Source organism: Phalaenopsis equestris, unplaced genomic scaffold, assembly GCF_001263595.1.
Source record: "Phalaenopsis equestris unplaced genomic scaffold, ASM126359v1 Scaffold000002, whole genome shotgun sequence".
Lineage (NCBI taxonomy): Eukaryota > Viridiplantae > Streptophyta > Magnoliopsida > Asparagales > Orchidaceae > Phalaenopsis > Phalaenopsis equestris.
This window is the reverse complement of record NW_018164444.1, coordinates 9,375,584-9,389,592: the sequence shown is the minus strand read 5'-3', so window position 1 is coordinate 9,389,592 and position 14,009 is coordinate 9,375,584. Positions and strand designations below refer to the sequence as shown.

At 35.4% G+C, this 14,009-nt stretch overlaps 1 protein-coding gene across 1 annotated transcript in view; it reads right to left on the bottom strand.

Annotated features, from left to right (window-relative positions):
- The window catches only part of LOC110027736 (ferredoxin-dependent glutamate synthase, chloroplastic-like), a 39,111-nt gene that overhangs the window by 24,609 nt on the left and 493 nt on the right, over positions 1-14,009 (bottom strand). Inside the window, exon 2 of the mRNA XM_020729312.1 lies at positions 13,521-13,619. Within this exon, the coding sequence (XP_020584971.1) occupies positions 13,521-13,619 (99 nt within the window). The remainder of the gene's footprint in view (positions 1-13,520; positions 13,620-14,009) is intronic.

Sequence of the window (14,009 nt, the reverse complement as noted above, 5' to 3'; positions counted from 1 at the left end):
GCCCTAACATTCACGATTGTCTGAGGTAGCAAGAAAATATCTACGTGCACAGGTATATTGACATCCCTAGCTAGTACCACAAGGGAAAGAACTTCATCATACTTAACATGCCCATCTAAGCATACTATGATAATCACTATCCATAATAATTATGACGAGAATTTCCTTTCTTATTTTTTAATTGTAACCATATATTACATATTTATATATGCTTCCGACTCTCTAGCTTAGGAATAACTCTAATATAGAAAAAGGTCATGTAATTAGATCCCCTTTAATTAGGTTGCCTAAAATAAAATACAAGATTTAGATTTATAACTTTCCATAACACTCCTCCTCATGTCCAACTTGTTACAACTATAAATAACCCTAACTCCATTCAGGGCCTTTGTGAAGATATATCCTAATTGTTTTTACGTCTTCACATGAGCTATTAAAATTAGATTCTATTGAATCATTTTGCGAACAAACTGCCAATCTATCTCAAAGCGCTTAGTTGTTGTTCAAGGCAACAATATGGATTGGAGCTTAGTTATCACACCACAATTTTGTTGGAACTCTTTTCTTGAAACCATCTCAATTAAGAGTTGAGATACCCACATCAACACTAGAAGCTTGTGCCATCGCTCGACACTCAAATTCAACATTGGGCCGTGATAATACATTCCATAACTTACTCTTTCATGAGACCAAATTCTTGAAACCATCTCAATTAAGAGTTGAAATACCCACATCAATTCACTAGAAGCTTGTGTCATCGCTCGACACTCAAATTCAACACTGGGTCGTGACAATACATTCCATAACTTACTCTTTCATGAGACCAAATTACCATCACCAAAGACACAATATCCATTAATGGATCTTCGATCTATTTCGAAACTTGTCCAATTTGCATCAGATGAAGATTCAATATTTCTGTCTGCATCAGATAAGCATTACATTCCGTTTCTTACCTTCCATCCAAATTAACACCAGCAAAGACACAATATCCAGTAATGGATTTCCGATGAATTTTGAAACTTGTCCAAATTGTATCAGATAAACATTCAATATTTCTATGCCCGAGATACTAATACAGAATATCATGTCCAGAAGCTCCCTTGAGGTAACATAGTACATGTTCCTAAGTTGACCAATGATAGATGGTGGGGAAAGGTAAACCAACTTATAGTGTTAAATTAATACATAATGTCAAGATGAGTTACCCTGAGATAGTTTTATTTTTCAACTAACTTCCTATACCATTCAAAATCATTAAAAAACTCTCCATCCTTGGTAAGTTGTTGATTAGGAAACAACAAAATACTACATGAATTGACCTCTAATTTCACAAGTTCTGCTACCAAATCTAGCACAAAATTCCGTTGAGATAGAAAGATACCATTTTTGCTTCTTGCCACCTCAATCCTCAAGTACTTCAACAACCCAAATCTTTAGTGTTGAACTGATTTTGAAGAAATAGTTTCAATGATAAAATTTCCTGCATATCTTTTCTAATAATAATAATGGCATCAACATAAACCGCCAATATAATGATTCAAGAAACCGATTGCTTATAGAGTACAGTGTGATCACTTCTATTTTTCTACATCATAAACCTTTCTATTACTTGGCTAAATTTTCCAGCCCATGCTCGAGGGCTTTGCCTTAATACATCTAAGAAATTTCGAAGCCAACATATCTTCCCAGACTGCCCCAAAGCAAAAAACCGAAAAAGTTGCTCCATGTATAACTCTTCCGAAAGATCATGCAGAAAAACATTCTTCACATCCAACTAATGTAGAAGCTAATCATTCATTGCAGCCAAGGACAAGAGTAGGGGAATCGAAATTAACTTAAGCTTCCAGAGATAACATATCCAAGTAGTCGATCCCATAAGTTTGATTATAACCCTTAATAACCAACCGAGCTTTGAGACGAGCTATAGATCCATCAGATTCAAATTTAATTGCAAAGAACAATTTACAGCCAATAGCCTTTTTGTTGAAAGGTAGTTCAACTAGTTCACGAATTCCATTTTCAATTAAGGCATTCATCTCATCAAGCATCATTGTCCGTAACTCAAAATGGGATAGGGCTTGCTGAACAGATTTTGAAACCTCGACAAAGTCAAGAGAAGCAATAAACGAGCAAGAATTGAAAAATAATTTATTATAATCAACACATGAGGTAATGGGATAGATGTGATGACGTTTACTTCTTCGAAGAGCAATATGTAAACCAAAGTCACTAGGAGGAATATCTAGTAGGAGGATGAAACTGGTGTCGGACTAGGATTAGGGGAACGAGGTTTTCTTGAGTAAACATTAGTAATAGGTGGTCGAGGTTGAGGCACTCGAGGTGGAGCTGGAGCAAGATCTAAACTCATGATGTGATACATTAACAACTCATCAAACTCTTATAAATGAGTCACAAAAAATAGGGTTTGTACATGAAAGGTAACAACAACAGAAATCATGTACTTGCTTAAGAGAAGAGAAAAACATTGATATTCTTTCAGAAGACAAGAATATCCTAGAAAGACACACCTTAATGACTTAAGGTCCAGTTTATAAACTTGTGAACAAATATCATGAACAAAACAAGAACACCCAAATATGTGTGATTCAATACGAAAAAGAGCTAATTGAAAATAAAACTTAGGATGGTGTCGGGTTCTGTAGAATAGCATAAGACATCCAATTGATTAAAAACATGCAGTAAAAATTGCATCAACCTATAAATGTTTAGGCACATTCGATTGAAATAACAGAACTCTAGTCGTTACACGAAGTCTATTCTTCCCTCAACTACTTCATTTTGGGATCAAGTATCAACACAGAATGATTAGTGAAGCATCCTGTTTTGTGCCATGTACATTTGAAGAGTGTAGGAAAATATTCTTTGGTATTGTCATCTCTCAGAATCTTAACAGAAACATTGAATTGAGTTTTAATTTCAGCACACAAAGATTGAGAATATAAAAGTAACTCAATACAAGATTTTATAGAATAAAGTCAAATCATACAAGAAAAAACAATCCACTAGATAAAATAGAACAAAATCCTCACACATCAGAATATACCAACTCAAAAATATGACTTACACTTTTATTAACTTCGAGAACGGCATACAAATGATGGTGCTTAACAAATGGACACAACTCACAATGTAATCGAGATAACTATTGAAACTGAAGGTACAACGTTTTCAGCATTGATAGTAATTACAATGGATCTCAAAAAGAGATAAGGTGCTAAAACAAACCATGAGTCGATGTACCTCATTAACTAAAGGATAACTATTGAAACTAAAGGTACAACGTTTTCAGCATTGATAGTAATGACAATGGATCTCAAAAAGAGATAAGGTGTTGAAACAAACCATGAGTCGATGTACCTCATTAACTAAAATGTATAGCCCCTGATTCTCGTCCTTTACCAATAATCTTCTTCGTTATAAGATCCGGAAATAGACAATGGTTGAGAAAAAATAAGATACAATCATTAAGAGCAGATATAATTTTGATAACAAAAACCATATTAAAAATAAATTAAGGTAAACCGAGAACATAAGTTAGAGGCAATGTTGATGTATTATTGATGGAGCAAGCAGTAATAATATAAGATGTAGATCCATCAACTAAAGTTATAGAAGACGAGTGCTTATAAAAGGTTAAAATGAATTTTGAATTGCAAGTCATGTGATCTATAACACCAGAATCAATGAACCATTGTGAAAGAAGGAAAAAAAAGTATTATTGTTACTTGACACAACAAGGATAGTGATAGATCGGAATTTCTTAGATGCTTCCTGAAATTTGATGAGCATAACATATTCATTGGTAGATATCAAGAGATTCTAACTTAGAGAGGTCTCATTAGTAGTGATCAAATGAGCTGCTGTGATTTAGAACTCTTTTGATTCTTTTTGAGCGACTTCTAACACGTTCTATTCATATTACCAGGTTCATGACGGTAATGACACACTACCTTCGACTTTTGAATTCCAGAATTTGGAGTTCCAATTATGTAATTGCCTTGAGACCGAGGATTACTGATATTTGTATTTTTCTGACTAGCAAGAGCTTTAGGTTGTTGTACACTCGAAATCGTATGCAATACTCTAGTATAAGTTTTCCCTCAAAGTAGTATATCCACATCAGATAAGGTATGTGATTTGACACTTTCATACTGAGACTTGAAGCCAACTAGAGAACTAATAATAGTTATTTGTTCTCTTTGAGCCAGCTGAATTAAGACATAAGTAGTGAAGGGAATTAGTTTGCTCAATTCTTCATAGACATGTTTAAAGTGTATGTGATACGCGTTAAGTGACCGATCATGTTGTTTAGTTTGATTGAATTCCTTGCATACATCAAATATTCGAAAAATATTCTCTCCTAAAAAAACACAAATAATAAATCTTCCATGGCATCTTTAACACAGTTGTAATGAGACATATGAGCAGATTGATCATGTTCGATAGAGTTCCGTATTGGTATCAATAGTTGGGCATCCACGGTCATCCGCTCAAAAAAATTTGACTCGGTCTCAACTGGGGGATAAGGTAACACTTGAGAAATGCTCTTTAAATAGAGTTTCATAGTTCTACTCCAATAGAAATAACTGATGTGACAAGGTGTTTGTGTTCACCAATCATAATTTATATCATTCAGTGCTGAAAGACGAACTGCGAAAGCACTGGGAGAGAATTAACTCAACATCCCATAATTCAACAAATCGCTGACTAAAGGAAAAAATTTGAACCGACAAAGCCAAACAAAAGCCAAAGGAAATCAACCTAAGTAGACCAAGAAAACTACAGAACACAACAACCGAGGAAATTGAATTAAGCAGACGACGACGGAGCTGAAACGAGCCTGAACCGAAGACGTATGATGACGTAGCAGATGAATTGCTTCCAAAAGAATACGAAGCCAACGAAGAAGTCGATGCAGATGAAGCTTTGATTGATGCCCAAATCTAGTCACAGGATGAGGAAGGTTTGGTTAATGAAGACAAGGCTGCAAGATGCATGTATAACCGACGTGAGTTAAGGTTGCACTCGCCTTGATGAATGACGTAGACGATCGAAGGGGAAGCTTCAACAAACAAAGTAGTGCAGGTCAACGATGGACGATGCAGTGCAGGTCGACAACAAACAACACAACGATCGATGCCGATGAAGACGATCGATTCGATCAAGACGGGAATCACGTGTGGGGAACGAAGCCTACTAGAGGAGGCAACTAGTCATGCATAGCTCTGATACCATGTGATGGAAACTTCCTTTATTCTTATTATTCAATTGAAAGCATATATTACATATTTAGACAGTGCCAACTCTCTAGATTCATAATAACATTAATATAGAAAAGAACCTTTAATTAGATCTTCTTTAATTAGGTTGTCTAATATCAAGTTTCCAAATATACAAATTTCCTAATATACAAGATTCAGATTTATGACATGTCATTCATATTTGTACACAATGCAATATATTTACATCATAATCAATATCTATGATACTCTAAATATATTGAGAACTCATGCCTTCTTTCAATATAATCAAATAATTAATAGAATTGATAAATTAGAAATTTGCAGTGACATCATTCAAACTAGTAATGTTAGTAATAAAAAATACTTTGTCTAGAAAAAACACGAATAGTATTACCATAGTTCAAAAGTATAATTACTCAGCTTGAGTTCAAATGAATCCCTTATATGTTTGTGATGGAGGGCTAGGGAGGTGCTGACCTCATTTTGAGGTCACTACTCCCTTTTCTTAAGATCATAAGATCTAGCTCTAGGAGTTCATATTGACCAGTGGGAGGAGATGAAACGGTTCAACAATTGGACTAGGGAGGTGCTAACCTCATTTTGAGGTCACTACTCCCTTTTCTTAATATCATAAGATCTAGCTCTAGGAGTTCATATTGACCATCTTAGAAAACTAGAATTGGAACCCACCATTTTTAAAAATTCCACACTTCCTATTTTCCTGTGATGTCTAACATTTATGGTCTCAAAACCATTATCTTATAAACGAGCGGTTAAGGGTCATTGTGTGGAGACTCAAGGAGAAGTTCCCAATAGAACCTCAAGCCCTAGGAAAACCTCCTCACGACTTTATCGTCACACACACACACACTAAGTTGCACAAAATAGGACTTCAATTGAGCCTAGAGGACGGGTGAAAATGCGAACTTCTCCGTACGACCTTTGACAACAAAATGGACTACAACAACGCGTTCGGGACATCAATTTTAGTAGGAAATGACACCTATATTTCCATATTTACGACACGAGAAAATTTGCACGCAAATCGATGAATTCGTCAAAATGACCTCCGACGCGAAGCGGACCGCGCCGTTAAGAAATATCAAATATTTAATATATTTATCATTTATAATATCATGATTTATAACCTTAAGTCCTATTTGATCCTTACCCACGCGCGACATTCCTCTGCCTCGACCGAAAGTCCGCTCAGGCGTGCCCTAGCTCCCGTGTTCGACCGCGCCGGAGCCAATCGATCGAGGCCATGGCCACCGAACCCGTCTCCCTCTTCCCTCAAACACGACATTCCGCTGCCGATTGCGCACGCTGCTCAACTCTTCGAGCTCCGCTCAATCGAGCAGCCTTCCAACAGCGAAATTCCACCTGGCCAACTCTTCCTCTGCCCTAGGTTGCATTTCATCTTACCTTAAATCCTTCTCCTCCTCTCCCTTTACCTGATTTGCTCACCAGGGAGGCTGGTAGATGGTTGTTCTTTTCCTCTCTTGCTTATAAAACCCAATTTGGGGGAAGGTCTAGGGTTGGCCAAAATTTAGAGAAAAGGTGGAGGTGCTGCCAAAATTTCTTCTAATTTTTTTGGTTGGATTTTTTTCCCTTACTCTGCTCATCTTCTGCATGCTTGAGTCTTTTGGAGCTCTGTTGGTTTTGGAAGAAAACTGAGGATCAAACATTGGTGTTGGATTTTTTTTCCCTTACTCTGCTCATCTTCTGCGTGCTTGGGTCTTTTGGAGCTCTGTTGGTTTTGGAAGAAAACTGAGGATCAAACATTGACTTCCAGGTTTGAGGAAATATAAATTCTACACAAATGTGCACTATGACCCAGTAATTATGTCTATGCTTTCAGAATTTATGCTTTAGTTCAAATTTAACACATAATTTTCCAAACGAAACTGTGAAGAGTCCTGGTTTTCTTCTATGAAAATATCATATTTCTCAAACAGCATATATCATTTTTTTTACGAGTTAAGTCGAAGCATATTTCTGGAATTTAAATTATTGAACGGCCTTTATCATTTACGGTTCATAATCTATAAAATATGGTCGGGGGGATCTTGCTCTTATGGTTCCTTGCCTGGCATTATGAGTGAGCTTTCTAATACACGTCACTTTGAATTGTTCCTGAATGTATTTTCTAAGGCACCTGGAATTGGGAAATTAAAGTTGTTTTAAGAATTGATTAAGTTTAATGTTAAAAATGAGAAGGGTTATGGAGTTGGGAAGCTGGAATATATAAGTGAAATGCATGAATTAGAAGTATGTTTTTTGGAAAAAGTGAAGGATGCTGGGGGGGGGGTTTGAACAAAATTATTTGAGAAAAAAAAACTCAGATTTATTTTTGAATTGGGAGAAAACTATTGATGAATGGGAACCATACAGAGGATGTCTATTGTCCTTATTTGTGAGCTTAGCTATTTTCAATATATGATAGTTCTTTTGAATAAATCTCTAGCAATGTGATTCCTCTCTTTCTCATTTTGACTTTTTTCTACCTTTCTGATGCTACTCATATTCATACACGTTAGATGGAATAATTGTTGTTGCCCTTGCTAGAATAAAGCTGGAAATTATTTTATGGGTTGGAAAAATGTGTTTGGGGCTCATTTCTTGCTTCTCTTGCTGCCTCTTATGTATTGCCCTTTGCTAGAATACATGCTGGAAATTATTTTATGAGTTAGAAAAATGTGTTTGGGGTACATTTCTTGCTTCTCTTGCTGCCCCTTGCTAGAATACATGCTGGAAACTATTTTATGAGTTGGAAAATATGTTTGGGGCCCATTTCTTGCTTCTCTTGATGCCCCTTGTTCGAATGCATGTTGGAATGAAATTATCAAAGCTTTTATTGTTGATATTCATGCTTACAATAAATGCTGGAAAAATGTGCTCTATTTTGGCCCATTTGGTGGTCTCGGTTTGGCTCTTTTTGAGATGAAACTTCAATGAAAATGCTTCTATATTTCCCCACTTGATATGCTCGGTTTTAGCTCTTTTGGGATTGAATACTAGCTGAAAGTATAATTTTGTTTTGATCATTTACTGGCTTCGATTTTGGCTTTATATTAGCTGGAAATATTCTTTTTATTTTGACCTAATTGTTGGGACTAATTCAAGCTCTTTTGGAATTAAAGCGTGGATGAAAAAATGTTTTCTGTCTTGCCCCACCCCCCCTCCCCCCCTCTCGTGGGCTCGGTTATGACTTTGTCTTCCAAAAAATATAGTTCTATTTTTGCCTTTGCTTGTGGGTTGGTTTAGCCTCTACGCTGTTCGGTTTGGCCTTCATGTTGGGCTCGGTTTTGTCCTTGAGCTGCATCTGTGGTTTGCCCCTTTTGTTTGGCTCGGTTTTGGCCATGAGAAGTGGGGATTATATATGAAAATTTTCTCTGTTTTTGGCTTCTTCGATGAGCTCAATTTCGGCTTCTGCTAGGCTGAATTTAACTGAAATTTTTATATTGTGTTGGCTCATTTGGTGGTCTCAGTTTGGACTCTGTGTTGGTGATTTATGTTGGCTAAAATCCTTTACTGTTTGGGCCACATTTTTAAAGTTTTATTCTCCACATTTTGAAACTTTATTCGTGAAGTTTTAAGTTACATTTTGAGGCTTTTAAACCTTGTTTGAGATTGATTTGATTATTTTTTTAATGAGTTTAAACGCTTATAAGACGATGCACTTACGATTTCGCTCCAGGTTTTACTGATTTGACTTTGTTTTAAAAAGGGGATCGACCTCTTTTTCGTTTGTTTTGTTTTCTTTTTTTCTAATGGTTAAGTTAAAAAATGAGAATTTTCGATTTAATTATTTTCGGAAATAATTCATGGTCTTAAAGAAAAATATGAGGAAAAGAGAAAGGAAGAGGTAATTAAAAATGAAATTTGGTTTGTTGAGATGATAAAAACCTAAAGAGGGGATATGATAGCAAACCATTCACCATTCCTTTTGCATAAGAAAGATGAAATTGTAATTGGAAGAATAGTTGAGAGTTGGAAGAAAGTAAGAGTTTAAATGACGATTAGGAGCATGGATTGAAAGATCAGTAGACTTGCATTTAGGTCCCTTAAGCTTTGAATAAACTTAAACCTAGGTCCCTTAAGCTTTGAATAAATTTAAACCTAATTGTTTTAATTATGATTGAAGCACATTTCACAACCCTTCTGCCAAAATTATAGGTTTACCCCTAGGTCTTAGGAGTCTGATAGCGAGCTAAGCTTGATCTAAAGATGTTCGAGGATTAGTTGAAAGACACTTAATTGAAGATGGACACTTTTGAACACTTCAGGCTCAAACTAAAGTGTAGGCTTCTTAGGTATTAGGAGCACACCCTAAGAGAGAGATCATCATCCTAATTTTCAAAAGAACCTAAAAAACCATACATCTGACCCCAGTTCATAAGTTAATTAGGACACTAGACACGATGGTGCACTAGGTTGTGGTTAATGACTGATTTAATTAAATTAAATAATGAAATTCTTGCCTTAACTTGACCAAAAATGAAACTCAATGCACAGGGATTTGAGCTTGAATCTTACACTCAGATCCTCCTGGCAATTGAGGACATTCCCAATATCACATATAAATCTCCTATTCTTGGTCCTTTATATGTGATATTGTATTTTGTTTTATTTGTTTGTCTTTTTCCTACGATTTATCGGTTTACTCGAGTTTTTTTAGGTCGTGTTTTCTCCTGTTTACACAGCGCATACTATTTAAACTTAAAGAAGTAACGAGCCTCCCAGGTATATAAGTTTGATTTACATTACAATATTTTCTTTTATAAGCATGTTATATTGTCCTTCTTCTTTACTGTACAGTACATTGTGCTTTTTCTTCACACTGCATGTTTTATTGCTTAGTTTTTTTTTTGTACTATACCTTATTATAGGATAACCTAGTGGTTAGGTGCATTTTCAAAACTAAAACTAAACCTGAAGATGCTACGACAATGAGCTTTGGAGCGTACACTGTGGGCAGCACGATGAGGAACAACTTTAAGGTGGATTATCAACATCAAAATACTTTCACATCACCAATCACTTCCCGTAGTTTAAATAACTCATAGGAGTTCGAAGTGGTTTGCTTAGCGCAGCGTAAACCCTCACATATCACTTTTAGGTTTTTGCACAACCCTATTGTGCAATTATAAGTCCTAACACTTTAGGATTCCGAGGATACTATAAGGTACAGTGTAAATCTTCCTATCTTTTTAAGCTATTTACATGACCAGATATCGTGCGAACATAAGTCCTAAATTATAAATAAATTGCAGGATTAAACATTAAATAATATCATTTCAAAGATATAAAGTCAAACAGTAGGATAATTGGGAGGTCACCGGGGTTCTCCCCAGATCTGTGATATCTCCTACTCTTCGCTCATTTAGATTCCTTAAAATAATTGTTCCTATTTGGTTCGTTTGTCCAATCTTGGAAACCTAAACTTTGAAATCTGGAAAGTAAAACCACTGATTTTAATCGAGAGTTTTCCAAAGTGACCCGGGTCATTTAAGATGTAATTAACTATAGGAGTTTGCCTCTATATAGAACTTGGAACCCAAGTAAAATAAACTCTATCTAATCATCGTATTAGGTAAGGGAACTTATTGGCATCATATAAAAAAATTTACAAACCAAACAGATGTCACAAATTCTTTAGTTTAGGTGATTGAGTCTACTAGAGGTGATATGTTTATTCTTCGGGATAAGTGTATTACTTGTGGTATCGTGTTTAGTCATCTAAACTATTTAAAACGTGAGACCCGTTTGGTCTCACCTATTTTAAAATTAAAAATGTTACTTTTAAAAATCAAAAAAGTTATATTCATATTTAAATTATTTTCAAAATCACAAAATCATCACTTTTTCAAACTACTGTTAAAACGGCCGACAGGGGGTCGACAACTTTTAGTCCAGGGGCTAGATTTGTCCACCAAGTGACGGGGTCCCCCCTTATTTATCTACTCCTATTTATATGTTGTTTTATCTGTTTTAGAATTAGTTTTTGCTAAGATTTATGTTTGGACAGTCGTTGACGTCACTCTTTTCCCTTCTAGGGCTATATCCAAGGACGAGCGCGGTTTCAGCTGTATCTCACTCCAAGGTGATGATTATCCTCCATTTTCTCATCCCCAATACCTTTTCTCCGTTGCCGCCACCATCATAATTTCTACAACCACCAAAAAACAGTCCCTTGTGCCATTTTTCTATAGCCATCTACCCTCCATTCGCCTATTCCTCCTTGCCATCCCAGATTCTGCCGCAACCTGCTCCTACCTACCAGCCGACCTTCACGGCCACAACCATCTTATTGAATCTGCTACAGCTCCTTCCCGCTACAGACTTGCTATACACACACCTACAATCCTCCCTCCCATTGCCATCCACAACCCAACCAACATTCCTCTACTATTAACCAACCACAGCTCCTCTTATCTCTCCTGTTGCCATCCACAGTCGGGCCATAACTTCCTCCGCCTTTTAACATGCAGCCACAACCCCCAACCCGCACCCCTACTTGCTGTCCCATCACCACCCACCACCTTCATCTTCACCCTAGGGGTTTATTTGTGTTTATTCATCATTTATTCCTTGTTTTGAAGAGTCTTCAATGTAACCTTTGAATCTCAGCGATAATAATTTTATTTCTATTGTGGGGTTAACTCCAACATCATTTTGTTCTATCAACTTTTCTCCAGCAGAATGCTTAAAATCAATAGTGCAAAATATTATTGTTATTTTATTATAATTCAATCTTACTATTTAAAAGTATTTCATATTTATCATGCTTTTAAATAATTTATTGTTACATATAATTGAAATATTTAATTTATTTTTACCATAACTTAAACATTTCCAATTTTTAGTACATTAATGGTGAGTACTATCAATCCAACCATTATTTCTAATAAAGGTTTTGTTAGTTCACTATGCCCTACGGTACGTTGGTGTTACCAGAAACTATTTAAAACAATGCCATTCAATTTAAGCATTTAGCACATTGAGTACATTATATTTCTAATAAAGTTGTTGTTGGTTCACCATGCGATGATCACAATCAAAACATAGCTTGTGCCACTCAATCTCTTGGTTTTCCTTCCTTTTCATCCCTCTCGGACATTCCCACTCACATAATACAATCTTAGCCTCTTGCAATGCAATTTTTGCTCCTAGCTTCTACATTCTCATTTAAACAATTCCTCTGCCCTATGTTGTAACGCTCAATCTCATGAATCATTCTCAATTTTCAGGTATTCTTTATTAAACTAGTTATTATGTAATTGATTCTTCTTCTCGCTTTCTATTTAAGCATTTACATTGCAATTTTTTTTTAATTAATTTTTAAGTCATTTAAGTGTATATCTTATTATATTTGTTAAAAAAAATAATCTGATGTGCTTTCAATAAAACAATAGTGTGATGCAGAAATATGGCATATTTGTCATACGGAGATTTTACTGCTAATAGAATTTTTTTGGGGTGGCCATTTCTCCATTGAACATGTGGAAAGATTTTGATCCACATCAAGGTTATTTATTTTTCAAAATTTTTGATGTCCAAAAGAACAGATCTATTAAAAGAGAAAATAAATGATTGGAAAAACTGAATAACATGAATGGTAAAATAAGTTATTCCTTTTTCACCAAAGAAAGAAAAGAAAAAAAAAAAACATTCTTTAGCACCTTTAAAGTTTCTATGCTTTTTAATATTAATAAAGCATGCATGAAATAAAATATTAAGGACACCCAAAACTTTGTTCTATTCTTTCTCTCAATATTACCTAGAAATATCTCGAGGCGAGATATCCTCACGGTCAACATTAGCACATTAGCAAGGTCAGTCAACATTAGCAAGGTCAGACAAGAGCATTAAACATATGGATTTTGGCTGAAGGATGTGGTAACATTAGCAAGGTCAGACAAGTGCATTAAACATATGGATTTTGGCTGAAGGATGTGGTGCCTTAAGGTAGTAAGAGTTAAAATGAATGACATTTCTCTCAATCAATCAAATACAAGAATAATTCCATATTGTCTTTTTCTTAATTGTTTGATTTTGGTCACGTCAAGTTTTAGAATATGAAAGCAATAATTTTGAGGTGGCAAAATTAGGCCTACTCATGTATGGACATCACTGAGGAAAATTGCAAGCGACTGAAGGACTTTGCTACTGCTATAGAAATAAAATTAGCAGAAAATCATAAAATATGCATTACAGAAATTCTATTAACGCAAGATCATAAGGTAGCACCTGTATTATGTCAGCATTTGCTTTAGCTACTCCAGAAGCTACAGTGCCAATCCCAGCTTCTGCCACAAGCTTAACAGAGACCTTGGCCTTTGCGTTAACCTACTTGCATGAAAAAAGGGCCTTGTTTTCAAAAGTGCAAAACATTTAAAGCCAACACAGATAAACAAATCATCACTTCAACCTCAGTTCAGAAAAGAAAATTGTGGAAGAGAAAATTTAAGATTCAACTATGATTAGCATAAATGTAGTTGTGGAGATGCTATATAAGAAAGTGACTGTGACATCTTGGAGCATCTATTTCCAAATGATAGATTTAAATGGTGAGATTCATCTAAAGAAAGCAACGAGTTAGAAAAAAAAAAATTCAAGATAATAATTGCACTTGGAGCTAATAGAGGACCAATTATACGATATGCAGATAAAGAGGATATGAAACTGATTATCATTAATCAAAATCGTTGGAATATCCAAGTCATGCACAGAACTGAC